Source organism: Schistocerca serialis, chromosome 2 (genome assembly GCF_023864345.2).
Source record: "Schistocerca serialis cubense isolate TAMUIC-IGC-003099 chromosome 2, iqSchSeri2.2, whole genome shotgun sequence".
NCBI lineage: Eukaryota > Metazoa > Arthropoda > Insecta > Orthoptera > Acrididae > Schistocerca > Schistocerca serialis.
Window position 1 is genome coordinate 296,301,930 of NC_064639.1, and position 24,239 is coordinate 296,326,168.

The 24,239-nt window shown below is 39.8% G+C and overlaps 1 protein-coding gene and 1 long non-coding RNA gene across 2 annotated transcripts in view; one reads left to right on the plus strand and one right to left on the minus strand.

Moving 5' to 3' along the window:
* The window catches only part of LOC126457061 (NFX1-type zinc finger-containing protein 1-like), a 378,517-nt gene extending 356,835 nt beyond the window's left edge, over positions 1-21,682 (plus strand). The window contains exon 16 of the mRNA XM_050093060.1: positions 20,752-21,682. Coding sequence (XP_049949017.1) covers positions 20,752-21,476 — 725 coding nt within the window. The 3' untranslated portion in view covers positions 21,477-21,682. The remainder of the gene's footprint in view (positions 1-20,751) is intronic.
* On the minus strand, positions 21,673-22,333 carry LOC126457062 (uncharacterized). The gene is made up of 2 exons (XR_007585429.1): positions 22,162-22,333; positions 21,673-22,055 (listed from the first exon to the last, which is right to left on the minus strand). It is a non-coding gene; the product is annotated as an uncharacterized LOC126457062 (long non-coding RNA).
* Positions 22,334-24,239: the final 1,906 nt, after the last annotated feature.

Genomic DNA, 24,239 nt, shown 5'->3' on the forward strand with positions numbered 1-24,239 from the left:
ATGCTAACTATCTAAACAACATTTTTACACAAACATCTTTCATCTGATTGTAAGAAAGAGGTGGAACAACATATTACACCACAATTTATATCCATCATCATCATTCATGTTCCATTTAACTAAACCAATTCTCTTGATGTTAAATGACTGTGTGTGTTCTTCACAAGCCTTCTACCATTAAAAAAAAGAGACATGAAAAACTGGTGAATCGCAAGCTATTGTGAGGGGTAGGACACTGATAGCTTTGTTGTAAAATAATAATCATGTTATTGGGTTGCAGTGTGCTTTTACTGTGTTCATTCTGAGTAATTACAAAAACTAATATCCATTAAAATGCCTCCACAGATAAGCCCAAAAACTACTAGTTGTAAAATACAGTAAGTGATCTACAGGCTGCATGAGCATCAAAGCAAGTTTACTGACCTGTGTCAAAGTCACATTTTACTGTAAGAAACAGCCTACATCATTTTTATTCAACAATGTCTTTTGAAAACTTCACCGATGCTCAATCACTTGTACAATTTGAGTTAGAGCTTAGAATGTTTGAGTAGCCCAGATGCAAAAGACGCTAATTGCATGATAAGTGAAACTGAGATAATCGCAAAAAAACTCGCCCCATCCAAACTATCAAAGTTAAAGACTTCATTTCTTTTCCAAAAAAAAGGTAAAAAATAATTAATTGCATGGTATTGATGACTGAAATCTGCGATTATGTTTTATATGTTAAAATCTTAAGTGAAATATTGACTTAGTGGTTTTTGCCCTTGATTTATGCAGTTAGCGGGTTTTGCAAGTGTATGGATCTAATTACAAATCAAACATTTGGTTGCAAAACCCACTATCTGGTGATATGTTAGGAATGACAGAAAGGTGGAATTTTATTTAAAGAGAAGTCTGAACAGTCTCCAAAATCGGCATATAAAAATACGAAGGTGACATTATTTTACCAGGGAAAACTGACTTACTTAACATCAGAAAGAGAACAGATATGAATGTTCGACATTAAGTTTTTTTAAAAAAAAAAAAATACACCATTGTGTTTTTGACATCACAAGGTATTACAGAAAATAAAATAAGCTCCAAATTGCGTCTTAGTAAAACATCACCAAAATTTTAGAAAATAATAAAATAGGTGAAAAGTTGCATCTTTGTTAAACCAGTGACAAAAAATTCTATAAAATTAAATTAGCTGAAAATAGCTTTCAAGTGACATCGACCTCAACCCTGCTCATCAACTCAAAATCATCTCTGGCAGCGGCAGGAGCGACTCAAGGAGTGCCTTCCTGCTCATATAACACCTCGGTGTAGGATCTGAGTTTGTTGTTGGTCACCCAGTCTTCACCAAAATGGAGCTCCAAAACCTTTTTTGACATCTTCAAGTTTTACACCAGCTGTGATTGGTGTTTCGTCGTTTCCTTTGTGGAAATTTTTTCTCCTCTTCAGGATGCTAATCCCATCTCCAGCTTCAGAGTTGTAGAAGAGCCCTCCATGAACTAGACAAATCTTCTTGTTTTTTCCTTTTTGTGAACACAATTTTTTGGCTTTTTGAATCTCGAAAAGCTAGTTACCAATAACTTTCACCAATCCTTCCATGTTCAGCATAATAGTTAGTGTCGAAACAGTATTCATGGCATAACATTGCCTTAATAATACTTTTCATGTTCTTACATTTTTGTTTTGGAACCATTTCTTTTCCACTGATCAGGACACCTCTTCCTTTTCCAGGAGGGACTGTCACCCTAAGTCTCATTCTGGTCACTTGCAACTACAGTGATGGATTTGATTCTTGCAGGATACCTATTGTTTCAATTACTCCAACTTTATTTGCACCATCTTCTGCATTTAACTGTCCATAAAATCAGTTATTTTCTTCAAAACACTCACGCAAATACATCAACAAACATCCTACTCATCAGCTGAACTGTGCTTGACAGGCGTGTACTTCAAAAATGCGTGAGCAGTGAGAGCTTCATTGTTGCATACGCATTCGCTGCAGCGCATTCAACCTAACTCTGAATCCTTTGTATTGTAACAAAGTGAAAGGTAGCTTTGAATCTAAGTCTGATGTTAGGTGGTATTCCTTGCATCTAGACATCACACAGCATTGCAAATTCTGGCCATTTAGCGGCCTTTGCAACCAAACATAATTTTCTACAGCCAATTTCAGTGGTTTATAGCAGGTTTTGCACCCTGAAACCTATTTCATAGTATAGACGCTGAAGAAATCTGTGCAGTCGTGTTCTCAACGCAAAATCAATTAAAAAGGTATTTAGCAGCTTTTGCATCTGGGCTACTCGTTTGTATAAACGTTGTTGTTATTCTCTTTTATGAAATATACTCTAATAAAACACACGGAATGATTATTTAGCCTCATATTAGCTCTGCTGTCAATGATGGACCACTTCAGATAATTCTTGTTATTAGTATCAAGTTCATATCCCATAGAAAATTATGCTTCTTCTCATATGTCTTTTCCACACTGGGATAATACCTATACTTTACACGTGCCATCAAGTGCATTACTTATCCCTCACTACCTCTAAAGTTACTGGAACTGTGCATTTTAATTCTACTTGAAGGACAGCTGGATAAATAGTCATGTTAGAATATGATTCAAAACATAGTTATTACTTTTACATCCCTAGTCTTCACTTCCATTCCACATAGTTTTGGGCACATTACCACTGCCAAATTCATTACTAATTTTGTAACAAGATTAACCTTTGTTTGTTTGTGTAAGAACTTTCCTTGACTTTTTAGTTACCCATGCTAATTTTTAGTAAATAGAAGAAAGTAACATGGCATTGTTGACTGGGAGACTCTGAGGGGTAGGTTCCAGCCACCTGATCACAAAGGATTTTCTTCTTCCACACACAGTGAGGCCTTTCCTCGTGTGTGCGTGTGTGTGTGTGTGTGTGTGTGTAGTGTAGTGTGATGTAATGCAGTATGATAGTGAGAGAAAGGAGAGGGTGAAACCTGGGGCAGGCATATAGCCTACTCGTATCAAATAACAGCTAGAGGTCCATTTAGCTTAACATCCCATCCAAAGAGTGGATCACTATCAACAGTGCAACATGTGCTCACTCCATCTGATACTGCATGGAGGTTTTGAATGTTGTCCCAGACAGTGATACAAAACCTGGTGTTCAGTGACTCTTCTGCCGTTCCTTGTCAAAATACTAGTGTTAGGAATTCCTTTCACCATCAGGATTCAGGCCAGCCACATATGACAAGGGGACCATCAGAAATATAAATAATGGATTTTGAAGGGCCTCGGATATGTTATTGAGGGACATGTCCTGAGTATGAGGCTATCTGCTCTTTTAGCAACAGGCCTTGGTTTTTGAGAAAATTGAATTCGAAGATCACTGTGCACTTTAATACATGTAACATTAGCCATAATACAACCAAGTGAGTGTGGTGCAGCAGTTAAGGTCTACAGTTACCATGCTGAAGGTACTGTGTTTGGGTCCATTACGTGTTTTTGCTTTTTTGTAAATCAGAATAGTCGAACGTTTTTCCATTTTATTTTACAGAATATCAACAGACAGTATACATTGTGTGAACTTATTAAGAAGTTTAAATTGTGTAGGCTTGGTCAAACAGAAAGTGGACTGTCTGTGCGAACATCCCATGTGAACTCTGTGTCTTGTGACAGTGTATCACCATGGTGAGCTCCTTTTATTTGGCTACGGCAATATAATTTGTTGATACACAGAGTTCGCATGGACAGTCCACTGTGTATTATGAACATGTATCGCCATGGTCAAACAAACAGCAGCGACCTAGCTCCTGAACTGCCAGTTTGCATTTGTCTTCAACGTCCATTGCTCGCAATGTGCTGTTAGTGCTGTGCATGTTCAAAGAATACAGTGAAATGGACGACCCAAGTGTGAGTACAGAAGTGCAGCCAGAAGAAGATACATCAGAGGTAGAGAACTTGAATGAACAATCAAGGGACGAAATCACTAACGTCATCAAATACGCCAAAAGGTTCCTTCGTGATTTAAATCTTCTAACAAATACACCGTCCAGCACGATTTCTGCAAATTCAGTTGCAATTGGCAATGAGATATGTATCGCAATACAAGACCTGTTGGCCGAGAGATGGATCGTCGATGGAGATGAATTAATAAATATCAAGGAAGAAGATGAGATACATGAATATGAAGTGCTAAGTTTCACTTTCGTGTGGGTGTTCCCTTTCTTGCAAACAAAGTGACATAATATAAAACTACCTACTTTGTCATATACAGGGCTAGAGGGAGGTGGCGATTTCATTGCCAATGAATTCGCACGTGAACCAGATGATTACGTACCTCTGTCCTATAAAGAATGAGCAGTTGCTCTTCTGAAATGGAGCCTAAAGAGTTTGCAGTCCCACTGCGTCTCTCAGTTAAAACATAAATCAGTGCTATATCAAAGGAAAGAGGATGTGACACGAGGTGTAACTCACCACGATAAGTGGAACACAATCAATCGTGAGCCATATGAACAGTTCATCGAAGTGAGACAGAATTTGGAACTGATAAATCGTATCAAAATATATGGCAAATACTTTGTATGAAAGAGACTGGCTTGTGAAAATAATATAATTTCTTCCGTGAGCAGGTGACAACCAGAACTTTACAGCAGTGGGCGATGAATGCTGCTGTTCCACTTTTATCAGACACCTTTAATTTCGAGGCCAGCTCAGATTGGGTCGAACGATTGAAACGAAAGCATAAAATCAGGCAAAGGAAGATTATGAAGATCATCAGTTCCAAAGAATGTGCAATGATGGATGAAGTATTAGTAGCTGTGGAAGAATTCTGCACACAAAGGAAAATAATTATCGGTAATTTTAACCTCGACTACATAATCAACACGATCAAACGGGCTGTCAATATCAATCAACATACAATACATCCTTCTTAGAGAAAGGGGTGAGAACTGTTCTCATGCAGAGAAAAGATTTAAACAGGATAAGCCATATGTACAGAGGATAGTACATTCTTAACTGTAACAGGAAAGGTGATCCCATACTTTTTTTATGTATGCAGAAACCATTGGGACAATTTGGCCCTAATATTCAGAAAAGAGTGGATGTATTAATGCTCAAATTTAAAAATGTAATTGTGTCCTGCATGAAATCAGGGAAGTTCACAAAACTGGTGTATGAAAACTTTTTAAAATCTGTGATTCTTCCGTATGTGGAACAGGAAAAATTTCTGTATATCATTTTATGTGAGGAGGGCAGACTGATCTGACCGTATACAATCACATCTTCATGGATGAGAGGAAAGCGTACACCTACACAGTAAAGTTATCTGACCAAAGTTACTCCACTTGTGACATATATTTTTACTGAAAGGTTAAAATTTTCACGAAGAAAATTCAGAATGCTCCCGATTTGTTGCAGACCATCAGAGCGATCACGTCTAGGGACAATTCCATAAAACTACACTCATTAATTTTGCATCGGTTCAGGACACCTGCTGTTTCGAATACGATCAAATATGCAGGGTCCGCATCAAAGTTAACGGATGAAAGAGAAACATTTTTGAATGTAAATGAACAACGTTTTTCAGTATTGGTCTTAAAAACTCTGTGCCTGCAAGACAGTAGCTTCTATGAAATGTGATTGGTGCTGTAAAACATTGTCTTTCGGTTGCTTTTATGACAAATATCATACGGATTTCTGTTGTGGCATAGCAAGTGCTGCAGGCGATAGCGAGTAACATTTTGTAATAATGATGTGAAAATTCAACTACTATGGCAAAATTGAATATTTCTTAGTAATGTCACACAATGCACATACACTGTTTGTTGATAGTCTGTAAAATAAAATGGAAAAATGTGAGACTATTCTAATTAAAAGATGCAAAAACACGGAAAGGACTCGAACACGGTACCTCTAGTGTGGTAGCTGTAGGCCTTAACCGCTGCTCCACGCTCACTTGGTTGGAACGTGGCTAACATTGCGTGTATTATGGCACGCAGTGAGCTTCAAAATCAATTTTCTCAAAAACCAAAGCCCGTTGTTACAAAAGCGGATAGCATCATACTCACGGAATTACCCTCTACAACATATCCGAGACCTATCAAAAACCATTATTTACACTTCTGATGGTCCCCTTGTGAGTTGAGCAGCTCTGTATAGGTGTAACATAGTGATCATCACTACTGAGATGGATATTGCTGTAGTAAACGTGCAATGACTCTTTACCATCTGGGTGTGGCAGTGGTCATTATGGAGGATTGGAAGAGCCCTGTTTTGGGTTAATCAGTAGGCATTCAGCTCTCCCACCTTAGGATACCAGGTGAGGGAGACATTAGTCCATTTTGCATGGCAGCAGCAAACAGTCTGTGAACATGTGAATTCTTTATTATTACATTAAGCTTTAACAGATGTGCACCCTCCTCCTGGGCACAGCCTGACATCGACCCATGGTTTCACTGGATTTGTGGAGTGGGTGCAGAGGATGTCCTTGGAGTTTGCACACACTTCTGGGAAGCAGTACTCTTACTCAGCAATGCTGAGATGATGGTGGCAGTCATAGCCCCACAGCTCGGTTGGCTCATGGCAGCAGCCAGATGAAGGCTTCCAGTGTGGCAGCCTGGTCACCTGGCGACACGACAGTTGGGTGTGTTGCACAGGGTGATGAAAACCGAGACTGATGGTTGGAGCAGTCTCAGTGACCTACTTGGCCGACCCAGGGTGCATCTGTGACCAGAGGGGCATCTTAATGCAGAAGATGTGTGCTACCACATACTTCAGTGTCATGACAATTTTGTAAAGGCTGGTTATTGCCCAGAAAACTTGGTTGTTATTCAAGAACCTGACAGTGTGGAGAAATGGTGCAGTGGCTGGTTGTAGCTCGTGGCCTAAAGATACCAACAGGTTCCCTTCTAGGCTTGTACTGTTACATTTCCTCCCTTCTAGAAATAATGTGGCCCACTAGATTCCTGCTTGAGCAACTGGCTATAACAAAAGCACTAATATATTTACATTTCTTTTACACTTTACATTCACCTATTCTAGTCTGGAGAAAATATTATCAAGTAACCTATATGTTTAGGTGTTTTCTTTTTTCCCTTTCTATACTTACACTGTGTTCACTGGCTCAGTGCTATGAGGCACAGGAACAGTCTTTAAACCTTGTTTCGCACTACCTTATGTCAGTTATCTCTTTCTAGTCCAGTAAGTACCTAATGTGATTTTGCCCATAGGAAGAAGGATGGGGATCAGGGAGTCATCTTATTACTGTAACGTAGCTAATCGTACCCATTTCTTCCCCCTGCGGTGTCAGAGCTATAATAGACTTACAGTTATACCTTCTGTCATAAGAGGCAACTAAGAGGAGACTTTTTTATGGTGATTACTCATCCAATTTTTTGCTCATTTCACCTTTCCTTCAAACTCTTTGGCATAACATTTTAGGGTTTGCATAAACTTTTCGAAATTTTGTAGAAGAGTGGGCCATTTGAGGAAGAGCACCTTATGTGGTGCATAATCTGTCTGTGGTGCATAATCTGTCTGTCATGCACCGTGATCTTTTGCACCTACTATTTCAATGGATTTAGGTTCACACACAAAATCCATAGAGGTAGCCAATCTGTCATGGAGTGGGGAAATGGGTGTCTTCACGTATCATCACCAGTGTTGCCTCCTATCAATGCAGAGGGATCGCACTACTAATTCATTAGTTGTAACATCCCAACGTATGCCAAGGAGCAGGTGCATGTTCAATCTGAGGCACAGGGATTGCAGGCAATAGCTAGTATGCTAGGTAGCCTTTGTTGTAATGGACTGGTGCCAATGGGAAGAACCTCCATTCAGAGAGAGAAGCAACAGAGCAGATGATCCGCAATGAAACTGAACAAATTCACACATATTGGTGGCTGTACAAGCATGGCTGTTTCAGTGCATATAACACAAGTTTTTAATGGAGAGGCTTACTACATGGTGGTATGTTCTTCTTTGGTCATGGCATGGGATGAGAGTCAAGCAAGGAGAAATGGAGGTGGACAGTTTGAGCAGTTTTTGGCATCCTTCAGAACTGTCAGAGGACCTTTTGCAACAATGAAGCCACTGTTTTTCATTGGAAATATTAAAGATCAGTTTGGAAAAGTTGCTGCAGTAGAGAAGATGAGAAATGGACCTTTGTTGATTGAAATATTGAATGCTAATGCTAACTACTTCAGGCATGTGACAAGCTTGGGGGTATAACAGTTCCAGTGTCACTTCATAACAAACTCAACAGGATTCTAGGTGCCATCTCGCATTGGGACCTGATGCTACGAACAGATGCAGAACTCTGTGCTAACCTAGAGTGGCATAGAGTCCATATTGTTTGCTGTGTTCCAGAGAGCACCTAAAGAATAACAGGGTGGGCACTGGACCTTCCATCCTAGTCTTAATGCTTTACCTCAGAAAGTGAAGATCATGGTTTCCAGGTATGATATCAGACTATATTTTCTGCCTCTTATGAGATGTTGTAGGTACAGGGGTTTGGACACATGTTCTCTTGTTGCGTTAATGAGGCTACTTGTTGAGTGTGTGGAAGGACAACACATGAGGCCAACCCTTGTGAACAGCCCCCTGCGTGTGTAAACTTCCCAGATTTCCAATCCATCGTGCACCAACATGAGGAAAACAAAATCGGGGAATATATAACACTTGATTGCTTGTCTGAACAAGATAAGAAAAAGTTGGAGCAACTCCACCTGGTTGGTACGATGCCTAAATTTGCAAGCACTGTGTCAGAATCCATACCTAGTGTGATGATGAGGTCTCAAACAGCAGCTCCTGGCCCCAGCCAACTCCCTCAAGCCCTAAACCCACAACACTGGTGGTATCCACGCCATTGGTGCAGCCGGGTATGCCTTATTCTCTTCTGCCATCATTAGGGAAGAAGACACCTGCCAAGTGCCCCCCCCCCCCTCCCCTCCCCAGGATGAAACAGACCAGCAATCTACCACCAACTAGTGACATGGTACAGGTCATAGGAAAGAGTGGTCCTCTTTTGTCCCAGAAGACAAGGCAGGGAAATTCTCACAGAAGTCAAAACCTTACAGGAACAAGAAGGATAAATCGAAGGTTAAATCTAATTCTGGTGTTCTGGGGCCCCCATTCCATCACCCCACCCCCCCCCCCCCCCCCACCCACCTACCCACCCACCTCTCCTGTGCCCCCAGCAATCAAGCTCACGAACAGCGATGAAGACTCACGTTCAGGTGGAACATGACTCAACAGCAAACTAATTAATACTCCCGTTTCCCATTCACTTCTCTCTCAGATCCCAGTCTGATGTTCCTTCAGTAGAACTGTAATGGCTATGATTGCCACCTGGACGAACTCCATCAATTAATAGCTTCTTACTCTGCAGTTGGCTGGCACTTCTGATGACATAGTTCTCAGAATCCAACACTCAACTGTTAAAAACTACATACCTTACTGATAACAGCACAACACAAAGGGCTGCATTTGGAGCGATGTTGTGACTACGAGGCATGGACTGCTGATGAATGACATCACATAGTGTTCAGCATACTCGTAAGTCGTGGTTTCAAAATACTAGCATGAATTCTTTATAGGAGAATGGAAAAATTGATAGAAGCTGACCTTGTGGAAGATCAATTTGGAATGTAGGAACATGTGAGGCGATACTGACCTTACGACTTATATTAGGAGATAGGTTAAGGAAAGGCAAACCTACATTTGTAGACTTAGGGAAAGCTTTTGACAATGTTGACTGGAATATTCTCTTTGAAATTCTGAAGATAGCAGGGGTATAATACAGGGAGCGAAAGGCTACATACAACATTTACAGTAACCAGATGGCAGTTATAAATGAAATGGATTGTCATGTGGCAAGGGCCTCCCAGTGGGTAGACCTGAGTGCCTGGTGCAAGTCTTTTGAGGTGACACCACTTCAGCGACTTGCATGTTGGTGAGGATGATGAAGATGACAGAAACACCCAGTCCCTGAGCAGAGAAAATCTCCAACCCAGCCAGGAATTGAACCCAGGCCCTCCGGCATGTCAAGCCGGTGCGCTGTCCACTCAGCTATGGTGGCGGACTGGCAGTTATAAGAATCGAGGGACACAAAAGGGAAACAGTTGTTGAGTAGGGAGTGAGGTATGGTTGTAACCTGCCCGCAGTGTTATTCAGTGTGTACACTGAGCAAGCAGTAAAGGAAACAAAATAAAAATTTGCAGTAGGAATTAAAGTTCAGTCAGAAGAAATAAAAACTTAAAGGTGTGCCAGTGACATTTTAATTCTTTCAGAGACTGTGAAGGACTTGGAAAAGTAGTTGAACACAATGGACAGTGTCTTTAAAGCAGGATATAATATGAACATCAACAAAAGTGAAACAAGGATAACAGAATGTTGTTGTATTAAATCAGGTGATGCTGAGGGAATTAAATTAGGAAATATGACACTTAAAGTAGTAGGCAAGTTTTGCTATTTGGGCTGCAAAATAACTGATGAAAGCTGAAGTAGAAGCAATATAAAATATAGACTGCCAATGGCAAGGAAAGTGTTTCTGAAGAAGAGAAATATGGTAACGTCAAATATAGATTTAAGTCAGGAAGTCATTTCTGCAAGTATTTGATGGAGTTTAGCCATTTATGAAGTGAAACATGCACATCAAACAGTTTAGACAAAAAGAGAATAGAAGCTTTTGAATTGTGGTGCTACAGAAGAATGCTGAACATTAGGTGGGTTGATTGTGTTACTAATGAGGAGGTATGGAATAGAATTGGGGAGAAAAGAAATTTGTGGCACAACCTGACTACAAGAATGGATTAGTTGATAGGACACATTCTGAGACATCAAGGGATTACCAGTTTAGTACTGGAAGGAAATCGTGGAGGGTAAAAATTGTAGAGGAAGACCAAGAGATTAATACAGCAAGCAAATTCAGAAGGATGTAAGTTGCAGTAGTTATTCAGAGTTGTTAAGGCTTGCGCAGGATAGAGTAGCTTGAAGAGCTGCATCAAACCAGTCTTCAGATTGAAGATCACAATAGCAACAAAAAGAACAGTGTTCAGGGATGCAATGTGGTACTCGTCATTGACGAGTATGGCAGTGACCTGCAGAGATGTCCCATTGTTGCTATGTTTTGGAATGGTGTCACTCCTGGAGTTGTGGTGTGAGGAGCCATCAGATGTGGTTTCAGGTCATGGCTGGTGATGACTGAGGGGACTGATAACACAGTGGTGCATCACAAACATCCTGCGTACGTGATCAAAAGTATCCAGACACGTGGCTGAAAATGACTTACAAGTTCGTGGTACCCTCCATCGGTAATGCTGGAATTCAATGTGGTGTTGGCCCACCCTTAGCCTTGATGATAGCTTCCACTCTCACTGGTATACATTCAGTCAGGTTCTCGCTGGTATATGTTCAGTCAGGTTCTGGAAGGTTTCTTGGGGAATGGCAGTCCATTCTTCATGGAGTGTTACACTGAGGAGAGGTATTGATGTTGCTCAGTAAGGCCTGGCACGAAGTCAGGGTTCCAAAACATCCCGAAGGTGTTCTATAGGATTCAGGTCAGGACTCTGTGCAGGCCAGTCCATTACAGGGATGTTATTGTCATGTAACCACTCCTCCACAGGCTGTGCATTATGAATAGGTGGTCAAACGTGTTTAAGATGCAGTCACCATTCCTGAATTGCTCTTCAACAGTGGAAGCAAGAAGGTGCTTCAAACATCAGTTTAGAGCCCTGTGATGTGATAGTGCCTTGAAAAACAACAAGGTGTGCAAGGCCCCTCCTTGAAAAACATGACTACACTATAACACCACCATGTTTGTCCCACAATAGTGATGCTGTGTTTCAAGATGACAGAACCCATGTTCACATGCTTCACATTGGCCAGGACTGGCTTTATATGCATGAGGATGAATTGTCTTATCTCCCGTCACTGCAGTCACAGATCTAAATGTTACTGAGGCTTTGTGGTCTACATTGGAGAGAAGGGCATGCGATCACGATCCACCTCCATTATTGTTACCTCAACTTGTCACTAATGTGCAGGAGGAATGGTATACAGTTCCCTCGAAAACCATGTAGGTCCTGTATTTATCCATTCAGAGATGACTAGAAGCTGTTTAGGATGACAACAGATTTCGTACGTGGTATTAGGCAAGATATGTGTTATATGTGTGGTGTTTACATATTTTTGTCCACACACTGTATATGGGAAACCAGTAGTTAGTATTGCTATTTCCCTAAACAGGCCTCAGCAGCATATTCTTGAGTTCACACCATAGCTAACTCTTATTACAAATATTTTGGATGTGGAAAACTGTAGCTTGGCTTGATGAGTCACCCCAAATAATCATCGCATACGACATTATGGAATGAAAGTAAGCATAGTATGCTGGCTTTTTTATTTTTGTATCACCTATGTCTGACAACATTCACATTGCAAATAGAGATTTGTTTAGGTGCTTCAGCAGCTCTGTGGTATACTCGTCACATTGAATTTATTATGAAGTTCTAAATCCAAGAATCAATACTATCAACATCTTCTCTCTGTTTCTTGTCATTTTTTGGGTATGTACTGTCAGGAAACCTCTTACGAGTTGTAAACTTTATGTAATGTGTTCGTTCAATGTTTAGTGACAAAAAATTGGCTAGGACCCAATTATTAATGTCCATGAAAATTTCATTAGTCAATCTTTTTAAGATTATACTTGACTTTGTATTTATTGCATTTTTTGTGTCATCCATTAAAAAAAAAAAGAAAACAGAAATATTACTGTTGAAAGATCATTGGTACACACAAGAAAAAATAAGGGCCCTAAAATAGAACATTGTGTGTTCCAATAATTTTTGTTTCCTGTTACACCATATCATTCTAATTTACATAATAGGATATTGTAATTTACAAAGTCTATTGCCTTTGACAGATCAGTAGCCAGCAATTTTTCCCGTGCAAAGAAATTTATAACCTCAGTATGCAGTTCATGACTGACCACTTGGTAACAACATTTGCACGAAGTGAAAAGTGAGGTCCGTGGTGGTTGAACTCAGCCCCAGTCAGCTTACTGCCATCTGCTGGTAAAAACTCCTGTCAGTGGGGTCTGCCCCTATTATGTGCAGGTTTCCACACTACATACACCACTGTGCTACCCACACCAGTTCATCTGCCTCCATCGTGATGATCTCTGGTGGGGCACTAAAGTTATTTTATCTGGGGCAAGGGCAGTGTACAGTTGTGTTGGACAAGTGGTGTTACATTAAAAAGGTAGAGTGCTCATGATCTGATCCAGGGCATTACACACAAAGCACTGAGCCAACAAAAAGTGTTGAGAGGAAGACTAACATACTCTGGAGAAAAGTTTTCTTGTCACAAGGGACAATCAAGGTCCTTAAATCTTATTGTGCTGCCTCCTCTAGATTATATGGCCTTACAAAGATCCACAAGGAATGGATACCTCTTAGCCCTAATGTCATTAACAATGGTTCTCCCACATACTGTGTAGCAAAACACCTTACTACTATGTTGAGCACATTAATAGGATAGTGCGTGCAGAACATGAAGATCTCAGAAGATTTCTTATGTCGATTAGAAGGATTGCATTTGAATGACTGATGTTTTAGTATGTTTAGATTTGGTCTCTGTCTTCGCTTGCATTCATCTGTCTTACAGTTTATTGAGTGTAGGTTTAGTGTTGTATTGATGAACCTGTTTTGGCATGTGTTGACTTCCATTTACTTTTGATTAAATGACTGGTTTTGTGAACAGACATATGTAGTTAATGACAGGCAGCACTTTCTCACCTGTTATTACCAATCTGTGTATAGAAGATTTCAAGGAATAAGCCCTAGAATGGCAGGATTTAAACCTGTACACTTTTTCAGGTATGTAGATGATACTTTTATTTGGCTTCATGGAATTGGAACTAAACAACCTTTTAGAACATCATGATGCAGTCCACCCATAGATTCACTTCAGGATGGAGGTGGAAAAAGATGACTGCCTTCTATTCATTGATGTGTTGATCAGGAGGAAGGTTGATTGTACCTTGGTACATACTATTTATAGTAAGCCAACTCTAACTAATTTGTATTTTTATGAATATAATAGAGCGAAACATTCCACATGGGAAAAATATATCTAAAAATAAAGATGCTGTTACTTACCAAATGAAAGCGTTAGTATGTTGACAGGAGACAATAAAAAACACACACACACACAAATTTCAAGCTTTCGCAACCCAAGGTTGCTTCGTCAGGAAAGAGGGAAGGAGAGGGAAAGACGAAAGGATGTGGGTTTTAAGGGAGAGGGTAAGGAGTCATTCCAATCCCAGGAGCGGAAAGACTTACCTTAGGGGGAAAATGGGACAGGTATACACTTGCACACACACACACACACACACACACACACACACACACACACACACACACACATCCATCCGCACATATGCAGACACAAGCAGACATTGTAAAGGCAAAGAGTTTAGGCAGAGATGTCAGTTGAGATGGAAGTACAGAGTCAAAGATGTTGTTGAGTGACAAGTGATGTACGAGGGGCGGCAACTTGAAATTAGCGGAGGTTTAGGCCAGGTGGGTAATGGAAAGAGAGGACCATTACACCAACAACCTGAAAACAGCTTTCGCATCCCCCAACTACCCTCTCGACCTAGTACAGAAGCAAATAGCTAGAGCCACTTCCTCATCCCCTCAAACCCAGAACCTCCCAAAGAAGAACCCCAAAAGTGCCCCACTTGTCCACTTGTGACAGGATACTTTCCGGGACTGGGTCAGACTCTGAATGTGGCTCTCCAGCAGGGATACGACTCCCTTAAATCCTGCCCTGAAATGAGATCCATCCTTCATGAAATCCTCCCCACTCCACCAAGAGTGTCTTTCTGCCGTCCACCTAACCTTCGTAACCTCTTGGTACATCCCTATGAAATCCCCAAAACACCTTCCCTACCTTCTGGCTCCTACCCTTGTAAGTGCCCCCGGTGTAAGACCTGTCCCATGCACCCTCCCACCACCACCTACTCCAGTCCTGTAACCCGGAAGGTGTACACGATCAAAGGCAGAGCCACATGTGAAAGCACCCACGTGATTTACCAACTGACATGCCTACACTGTGAAGCTTTCTATGTGGGAATGACTAGCAACAAACTGTCCATTCGCATGAACGGATGCAGGCAGACAGTGTTTGTTGGTAATGAGGATCACGATACTTCCCTCTGACACCAACCTATCAGAACTCAGGAGATGGGAACTTGCCCTTCAATATATCCTCTCTTCCCGTTACCCACCTGGCCTAAACCTCCACTAATTTCAAGTTGCCGCCCCTCGTACATCACTTGTCACTCGACATCATCTTTGCCTCTGTACTTCCGCCTTGACTGACATCTCTGCCTAAACTCTTTGCCTTTACAATGTTTGCTTGTCTCTGTATATGTGCGGATGGATGTGTGTGTGTGTGTGTGTGTGTGTGTGTGTGCAAGTGTATACCTGTCCCTTTTTCCCCCTGAGGTAAGTCTTTCCACTCCCGGGATTGGAATGAATCCTTACCCTCTCCCTTAAAACCCACATCCTTTCGTCTTTCCCTCTCCTTCCCTCTTTCCTGAGGAAGCAACCTTGGGTTGCGAAAGCTTGAAATTTGTGTGTGTGTTTGTGTGTTTTTTATTGTCTCCTGTCAACATACCAACGCTTTTGTTTGGTAAGTAACAGCATCTTTATTTTTACATATAATTTGAATTTTTAAGTTGATTGTCACCATCAGACTTTGAACCATGGTTCATAGGGCCCACATCATCTCAGATCCTGAAAGTTTGTCAGCTGAGTTAGCCCACCTTGAAGTCATATTACACCAGAATGGTTGCAGTGAAAGACAGATCGGACCCACATTGTGCTACTGACCAACCGTGAATCACGTGAGTATGAAAATAACAACATGGCGCATAAGTCTAAGGCATTTATGCCTTACACAGGTGCCATTTCCAACAGGTTTGGACTGGGCCCTTTAAGGGACTGTAAAAGATGATCTGTTTGCATAAGGCATATGTCTGCCATATCTGTTATTTTCCTGTCACTTGCAAGACAACATTCCTCCACATATCATGCTTAACCAACAGCCTACCTCAAAGGTGTGGCCACTCAGCAAGACAGACATTGGATGGCCTCCTCCAGATGGGGCAACTACATTGCCAATGAAATTGTGGCAAATCATTAATTGGTCAGATCATCAAGTCCACTGGAGACCATTGTACTGGCATAAGCATTACACATGCTTACAACAGCCGAGCAAATCTGCTGTTGGAGAGCACTGCCTTGGCACTGGTCATCCTGTGGTATATAACAACACAAAAATTCCGACATTCACTTCTTATTGTGATAGCATTATTAAAAAAGCATTTGAAATTAAACCACCAAGTGACTTTATAAATAGAGATGTTATGGCGTAAATTATACATGGAATCTTGCTGTCTCCCAGGTCAGTGATTGATGCCACTTACTCACTTGTTGGTAATTAATATTCTGTATTAATAACTTATGACATTCGTAATCTTTGGTAGTGTGGTGGCAGTAGTGCTTATAGTGTGTGTGTGTGTGTGTGTGTGTGTGTGTGTGTGTGTGTGTTGTGTTTGAGCATGTGCACCATATACTGAGGTTATAATTTTTTTTGTACAACACTATCTTGTTCTGTTTGTTCCTTGAAAGTGATGGGGTGTGCACCTGTCAAAATATCGGTGGTTTTCAAAGATATCACTCGGCTGCACTCAAATCATTTATTTGAACGTTTTATATGTTGGGAGAAACTCTAGTTTCATAATAATACCAAAGTTAAACAAAACTATCAAATGCCACTGACACTGCACATGGTATATATGCAAGTAAGTTCAGTTTGCATTTGCTGGGCACACAGTGTGTACCAAACATGAAAACTATTTTAAAGAAACATCCGTTTGTTTCATCAAGTCCTGCATTGCAATGACTTTTAATTTTATATTCTCGCAACAAAACAAACTGAATTTTAAGATATTTCTTGGCTTCAAGCACTTCTCTTGCATTATTGAATGGCTGTAATATGGCACGAGTTTTCTTACAATGTTGATGTAATAATTACTGTGGCTTTTTAAAGATGCCCTTGTCTTCAAGTATTTCTACATCTACATCTACATAGATACTCCACAAGCCACTGTATGGTGTGTGGTGGAGGGTACTCTGTACCACTACTAGTCATTTCCTTTCCTGTTCCACTTGCAAATAGAGTGAGGGGAAAATGACTGTCTATATCCCTCCACATGAGCTCCAGTTCCTTGTATCTTATCTTTGTGGTCCATATGTACAGTGTATGTTGGTGACAGGAAAGGAACATTGCCTTCCCTCCAGGGATTTCCATTTGAGTTCCCAAAGCATCTCCATAACACATGTTGTTCAAACCTACCGGTAACAAATCTAGCAGCCAGCCTCTGTATTGCTTCAGTGTCTTCCTTTAATCTGAGCAGTATAGGTCCCAAACACTTGAGCAGTTCTCAAGAATAGATCACACTAGCATCATATATATACAGTCTCCTTTAAAGGTGAACCACTCTTTCCTAAAATTTTCCCAATAACCCAAAGTCGATCATTGGCCTTCCCTACCACAGTTCTCACATGCTTGTTAAATCTTGTATCGCTTTGCAACGTTGCACCCATGCATTTAAATACTTGACTCTGTCAAGCAGGACACTTGTAATACTGTATCCAAGCACAACATGTTTGATCTGTCTGCTCATTGGCATTAACATACTTTTTTCCACATTTAGGGCTAGCTGCCACTCATCACACTAACTGGAAATTTTGTCTAAGTCACCTTGTATCTTCCTACAGTCTCTCAACTTTGACACCTTACTGTACACAACAGCAGCATCAGCAGTAAATGGGTGTTTCATCTAATCTGCATTTCTTACATCAAGCTTGGTGGTAGCAAATTCCCATCACCATTTCAAAATTTCTGTTTGAGCACTATGTTTGAAGTATGTATAATGCATGTGTAATTCTGTAATGATTGAAATGCCTTGTACGTATTAGCACCTCAATCAGAGACATTAAATCTTATTAATATGTTGAGGTTAATTAACAGTGTTTCTGCAATATGATTATTAATAAATTATCAAATTATCCTGATTTCTTTGCCATCATGGTATGAGCATGAACCAGCTGATGAGATAGGAACTTTGATGAAATGGCTATTGTACTCATACAATACCCCCTCCCCTCTCCCTGAAACTAACTACATCTTTGGACTGCTATATACCTCAAGACTTTCCTTTTTATGTGACTTTTAATTGTGGTATTGGAATTATTCTGACGTAACCAGAGAGAAACATGTTCAAATAATTGTGATAATGGCTTACTGTTTGACACTGTTAGCTTGTGTACACAGTTACCTGGGGATAAAGTTGTACCAAGAAAATACATGGATTGTTTTATTAAACTAGCACCTTTTTAGATTAATCTCTATGGTTGCCAGATGTGCACTGGGTACTTGCATCTGTTAGCTACCCTAAGATGCCATAATGGAAGCATTCATTTTTGTTTTTGTTTATGCTTCTTTAAAATGCCTTAGGTAAGGCGAAAATCCTGCAGAGTGTGAAATACATACAGTGATTTGTCTTATATGTGCAAAAGAAATAAAATCGGCCGAGATGTATTGACAATACAGTTCATGAGTGCTGGAATGGTAAAAGAAATGAGTTGCAGCAGTGGTCACTGAACTGCGACCTATGGGCTGCATGTGGCTCCGAATCGCAGTATTCAGGTGGTCTGCGATTGTGTGCTGTATTTTATAATTATATGCATTTGTGTGCCGTATTTTATAATTATATGCATCCAACAGCTAACAACTTAATCTAGTAACATCAACAAACATTAAGAGCTTCTTAATAGTATAGTTTTCCTGCTCATTAACAAACAAAAATACTTACAAGGACAGTATTGTTTTTAGATGCACTTCACTTTAATTCCTGTTCCTGAAGTCAACTGAGTAATGTTGGCCACTTACTTCAGATCAATGAGGTAAGTAGTGTGGCCACTGCAGGCTTAGAGGATGTGGGAGGGGGAAGTTTTACAGTTTGTATTCCAGTACTGACAACACTCAGACCTGTGTGCCTCTCAAAATCTTGTAAACATTTGTGATTGTGTCTCATATTGCGTAATGCATTTAAATGTAAGTACTATTACAGTTATTAATCAGTTAAATCATCCAGTCATAGAGACAGGACAACACCACACTGTCAGGCAATCAAAGTGCCTCAGCTTTGGATCACTGAGGGTGGGAGCAATCTGAAACAGAGAACAGTCAGTATGAAGTGTTCAGAATGATGTCATCTTTTAATGATCAGTACTTGGAGCCAGGGGACAACTTATTGTGCCCTTGCTATAGCTAGTCAATTGGGAGCTCATAACATGCTAATTTATGTAGGTTACCTATTCATGATAAGGTTAATACAGTATGAGACCCGAGATGCCATCCCACAATGTCAGTATTGGCTCTTGAGCAAAGAAGTGTGGTGACCACTGATTTAGAGCATTTAAAGATATCCAAACAAATGTTAATGATAAACTGCAACTGTCATCATTTAAGACTTGCTGCAGAAAGTCGATGAATAAGTTCAAGAATATAGAAACTTGGTGATTTCATCATTCTCTAATGAGTTTCCTCTGGATGCTGTAACATACAGATGTTTTTTATGGAATTCTCACAGAGTGATTAAACTAACAGATGTTGTACTCATGCTGATAATGCTGGCTGAGCTGAACAAAATGAGTTGAATAACTGATGCACAGAATTTCTGTGAGTGCTACAGTAATGAAGGTAATGAATTTTCAATCCACACGGTCACTGAAGACAAAATGTGTGGCTCATGTTACTCTATCATCTAGGCAACAATCCACAAAATGGTCACATCCAACATCACAAAAAATGTGAAGTTAGAGCACATCATTTCAGCTTGCACACCATGTTTTGGGATAGGCAGGGTATTGCTTGTTAATTTTTGCCCCACTGTAACACAATCATTTATGAGATATGTTATGAGACCTTAACTAAAGGACATAAAGTAATCAAAAACATATGCTGTGGCAAGCTCAGTAAAGGATTTTTTTGTTTGTTTCAGTGTGCATTCACGTACGGCAAAACAAACAAAAGATCTCACCACATAAAATGGCTGCAAATGCTCCAAATGTCCAACAGTTTTTACTTCTGTTTTATCAGCCATTTCCAATGTAACAACAGATGCCAAAAAGATCATTCTGCAGTAGTTTGCAAATTTAGGTGACAGATTTTTATGTGAATGGAATGAAGAAGTTGGTTGCTAGTTATAAATGCCGTAGTGCTGGTGGAGGCTATAGTAGATAAACTCCTTCCTTCCCCCCATCCCCTCCCTCCCACAAGCGCGCGCGCACGCACACACACACACACACACACACACACACACACACAGCTTTTGCCAAAAGTTTGTGTTTTTAATTGCCAAAGCTGCATATAGCTTTATGTAAACAATGCCATCAAAGAGTGCTCCAGAAATTCCTTCGCATTCAGAGTATTTTTTCAACACTGCTGATAAAGCCTTTTGACCTGGGTGAGTACTGTTTCAAGTGCACAATGTCTACCATTGATTCAATGTAGCCTGTTTGAATTGTGTTCTCAAAATTTACTATTTTATTGTGCAAGAGTTTTCTATATGATATATATATTTAATTCTGTTTCTCTATTTTGTGTAATGACTTGTATTGATTTTACAGGAGAAAGTACTGAAATACAAGAGATGCTAACATTACTGCATTCTAACCTACAAAATGTACGGAGGAAAAGACAAATCTTCCTTTCAAAAACGGACCTTGACTCATTATCCATTAAAGTAGAGTTTGTCTCAAAACTTCTCGAAACCATGAACATCTTTCATAAAGCTTTGAATGGAGAACCATGTAAAAAACTTATGAAGCAATTTGACAGGCTGATTTATTTGATGAGAACAAGGAATACAAACATGAGCCAACAGGAGGTAAATGATTTTAATTTAGAAATAAACAGATTTATGAGAGTGGCACAGTTCCGTAGTATTGAGAGCAGCGACAGTTTCAAAACATCCCAATCTGATGGTGTTGTTATGGATTTACACAAGAAAGCTGTGCAAGAAGTAAAATCTATTGAAAGATATACACCTATACAGGACCAGAAACTGAAAGAAGTTTTGGAAAAACTGAACAAACAGTTGAAGGTCATCACTGGAGATATTGAAAGAATAAGGAGAGAAGTTGTGAAAGCAGTAGGTGAACGATCTGGTCACTGGTTCAAATGCCAAAATGGACATTACTATGTTATTGGAAACTGTGGAGGAGCAGTACATGAAGGAAGATGTCCAGATTGCAAAGCTACAATTGGTGGTGTAGGCTATCGGCTACATACGGGCAATCGTCATGCTGGGGAACTTGATGGGTCAGCACATCCAGCTTATCCTAATATGTGAACACTTTTTTAGGAGTGTGTATATGTGTATGCATGAACTTTATTTATGTATGGTTAATGCAGATTATGTTGTTAGAAACCTATGCCCAGATTCAATCATTACAGAAAACTGTGTCAGTGTGAATGTTCATGTTACAAGTGTTCCCTTTTTTTATACTGTGTAAACTGCAGTTTGTTCCAGGATTAAATAAAGCCACTTGCTCAATACTTCATTTATTTTGATCATTGTACAGTGAATGTAAATAGTTTATTAGATTCCAACTAATGTCTTTACCTTCACTGTATGTGATGCATACTGTGCCACTGTTTACACAATGTTTACTACCAAGTGAAAATCAAACACATGTACTAATCTTAAAAAAACTAAAAGATATACTATTTTGTGTACTCCATAATCCATTCGGGAAACAACAACATGAGCCACCAGCCCACTGCTGCTAATGGTTACAAGCATTTCTGCAGAGGTTCCTTGTAAGGATGCAAATCCAGAGGCAAATTGTTCAGTCTAGCTTCAACAGATGTTTTTACTAGCAAGAAAGTCTCCAGGAACAGTGGTGAACCAGTGCCAGGGCCTATAATGCTAAAAAGAGTAGGAAGAATAAAAAAAATTGTGGGTGATCAGTTACTTAGTGATTTTGAGATCAAAGATAAAGGGTGTTTAGAATCTTGAAAATGCAGAAACTTACCTTGGTGATGATAGTATGGTACCAGTTCTTTCAGATGTATTTTGCAATTATCCAGAATCAGAAGGTAAGGGTGAAAATGATGATGAATTTGTTGATTATGAAGAACCAATGCTTGCAGAAGCTAGTGAAACAGATGAGACTTGGCATGATGATGCACCACATGACATGTGTTATCACCTGTTTAAGAAAATCAGAATTTTTACTTATTCATCCTACTAGCAGTATACCAATGGATTTCCTTAAGCTACTGTTTACAAAACACATACTGTAATGTATAGTTGATGAAATGTATGACAACAATGTCAATATATTTCTGAGCAATATTATGGGGGCTGGGTCTAAGATTTGTAGCTGAAAACCTGTTAGTATAGAATAAATGCTTGTCGTCTTGGGTATTTCATTACCTGTGTATAATGTGAAATCCATCTGATCACAGGACATTTGGAAGATACATCCACTGTTTCAAAGTAGAAGAATAACAATGAGCATGAAAAGATGGATATAAATGATCATCTTATGCTCTTTACATTTTGCAAAAAATATGCTGCCAAGACATCCAAAACTAGATGATCGATTATACAAAATATAGCTTATTCTAAATTATTTTAACAACAGAATGTTTCAAGTGTATACTCAGGAAGATACCTATCTTTAGATGAATCATTGATTGATTCTTTGGAAGGGGAGATTGTCCTTTAGACAACGTATACAAAACAAAAGGCATAAATATAGCATCAAAATGCACATGCTGAACAATATGGATAGTTTTATGAATTAGTTCGTTATGTACACAGGGATGCTTGACAATATGGCGTGAAAATCTGATATTGACTAGGTTGTTTTACATTTGTTTGAGGACAAAGTGTTTGCTGGCTTTCATATTTATGTGAACAGTTATTACAATAGCTTTGCCTTAGCTAAAACCTTGTTGTTGTTGTTGTGGTCTTCAGTCCTGAGACTGGTTTGATGCAGCTCTCCATGCTACTCTATCCTGTGCAAGCTTTTTCATCTCCCAGTACCTACTGCAACCTACATCCTTCTGAATCTGCTTAGTGTATTCATCTCTTGGTCTCCCCCTACGATTTTTACCCTCCACGCTGCCCTCCAATACTAAATTGGTGATCCCTTGATGCCTCAGAACATGTCCTACCAACCGATCCCTTCTTCTGGTCAAGTTGTGCCACAAACTTCTCTTCTCCCCAATCCTATTCAATACTTCCTCATTAGTTATGTGATCTACCCATCTAATCTTCAGCATTCTTCTGTAGCACCACATTTCGAAAGCTTCTATTCTCTTCTTGTCCAAACTATTTATCGTCCATGTTTCACTTCCATACATGGCTACACTCCATACGAATACTTTCAGAAATGACTTCCTGACACTTAAATCAATACTGGATGTTAACAAATTTCTCTTCTTCAGAAACGCTTTCCTCGCCATTGCCAGCCTACATTTTATATCCTCTCTACTTCGACCATCATCAGTTATTTTGCTCCCCAAATAGCAAAACTCCTTTACTACTTTAAGTGCCTCATTTCCTAATCTAATTCCCTCAGCATCACCCGACTTAATTAGACTACATTCCATTATCCTTGTTTTGCTTTTGTTGATGTTCATCTTATATCCTCCTTTCAAGACACTGTCCATTCCATTCAACTGCTCTTCCAAGTCCTTTGCTGTCTCTGACAGAATTACAATGTCATCGGCGAACCTCAAAGTTTTTATTTCTTCTCCATGAATTTTAATACCTACTCCGAATTTTTCTTTTGTTTCCTTTACTGCTTGCTCAATATACAGATTGAACAACATCGGGGACAGGCTACAACCCTGTCTTACTCCCTTCCCAACCACTGCTTCCCTTTCATGTCCCTCGACTCTTATAACTGCCATCTGGTTTCTGTACAAATTGTAAATAGCCTTTCGCTCCCTGTATTTTACCCCTGCCACCTTTAGAATTTGAAAGAGAGTATTCCAGTCAACATTGTCAAAAGCTTTCTCTAAGTCTACAAATGCTAGAAACGTAGGTTTGCCTTTCCTTAATCTTTCTTCCAAGATAAGCTAAAACCTTATTGAGTCA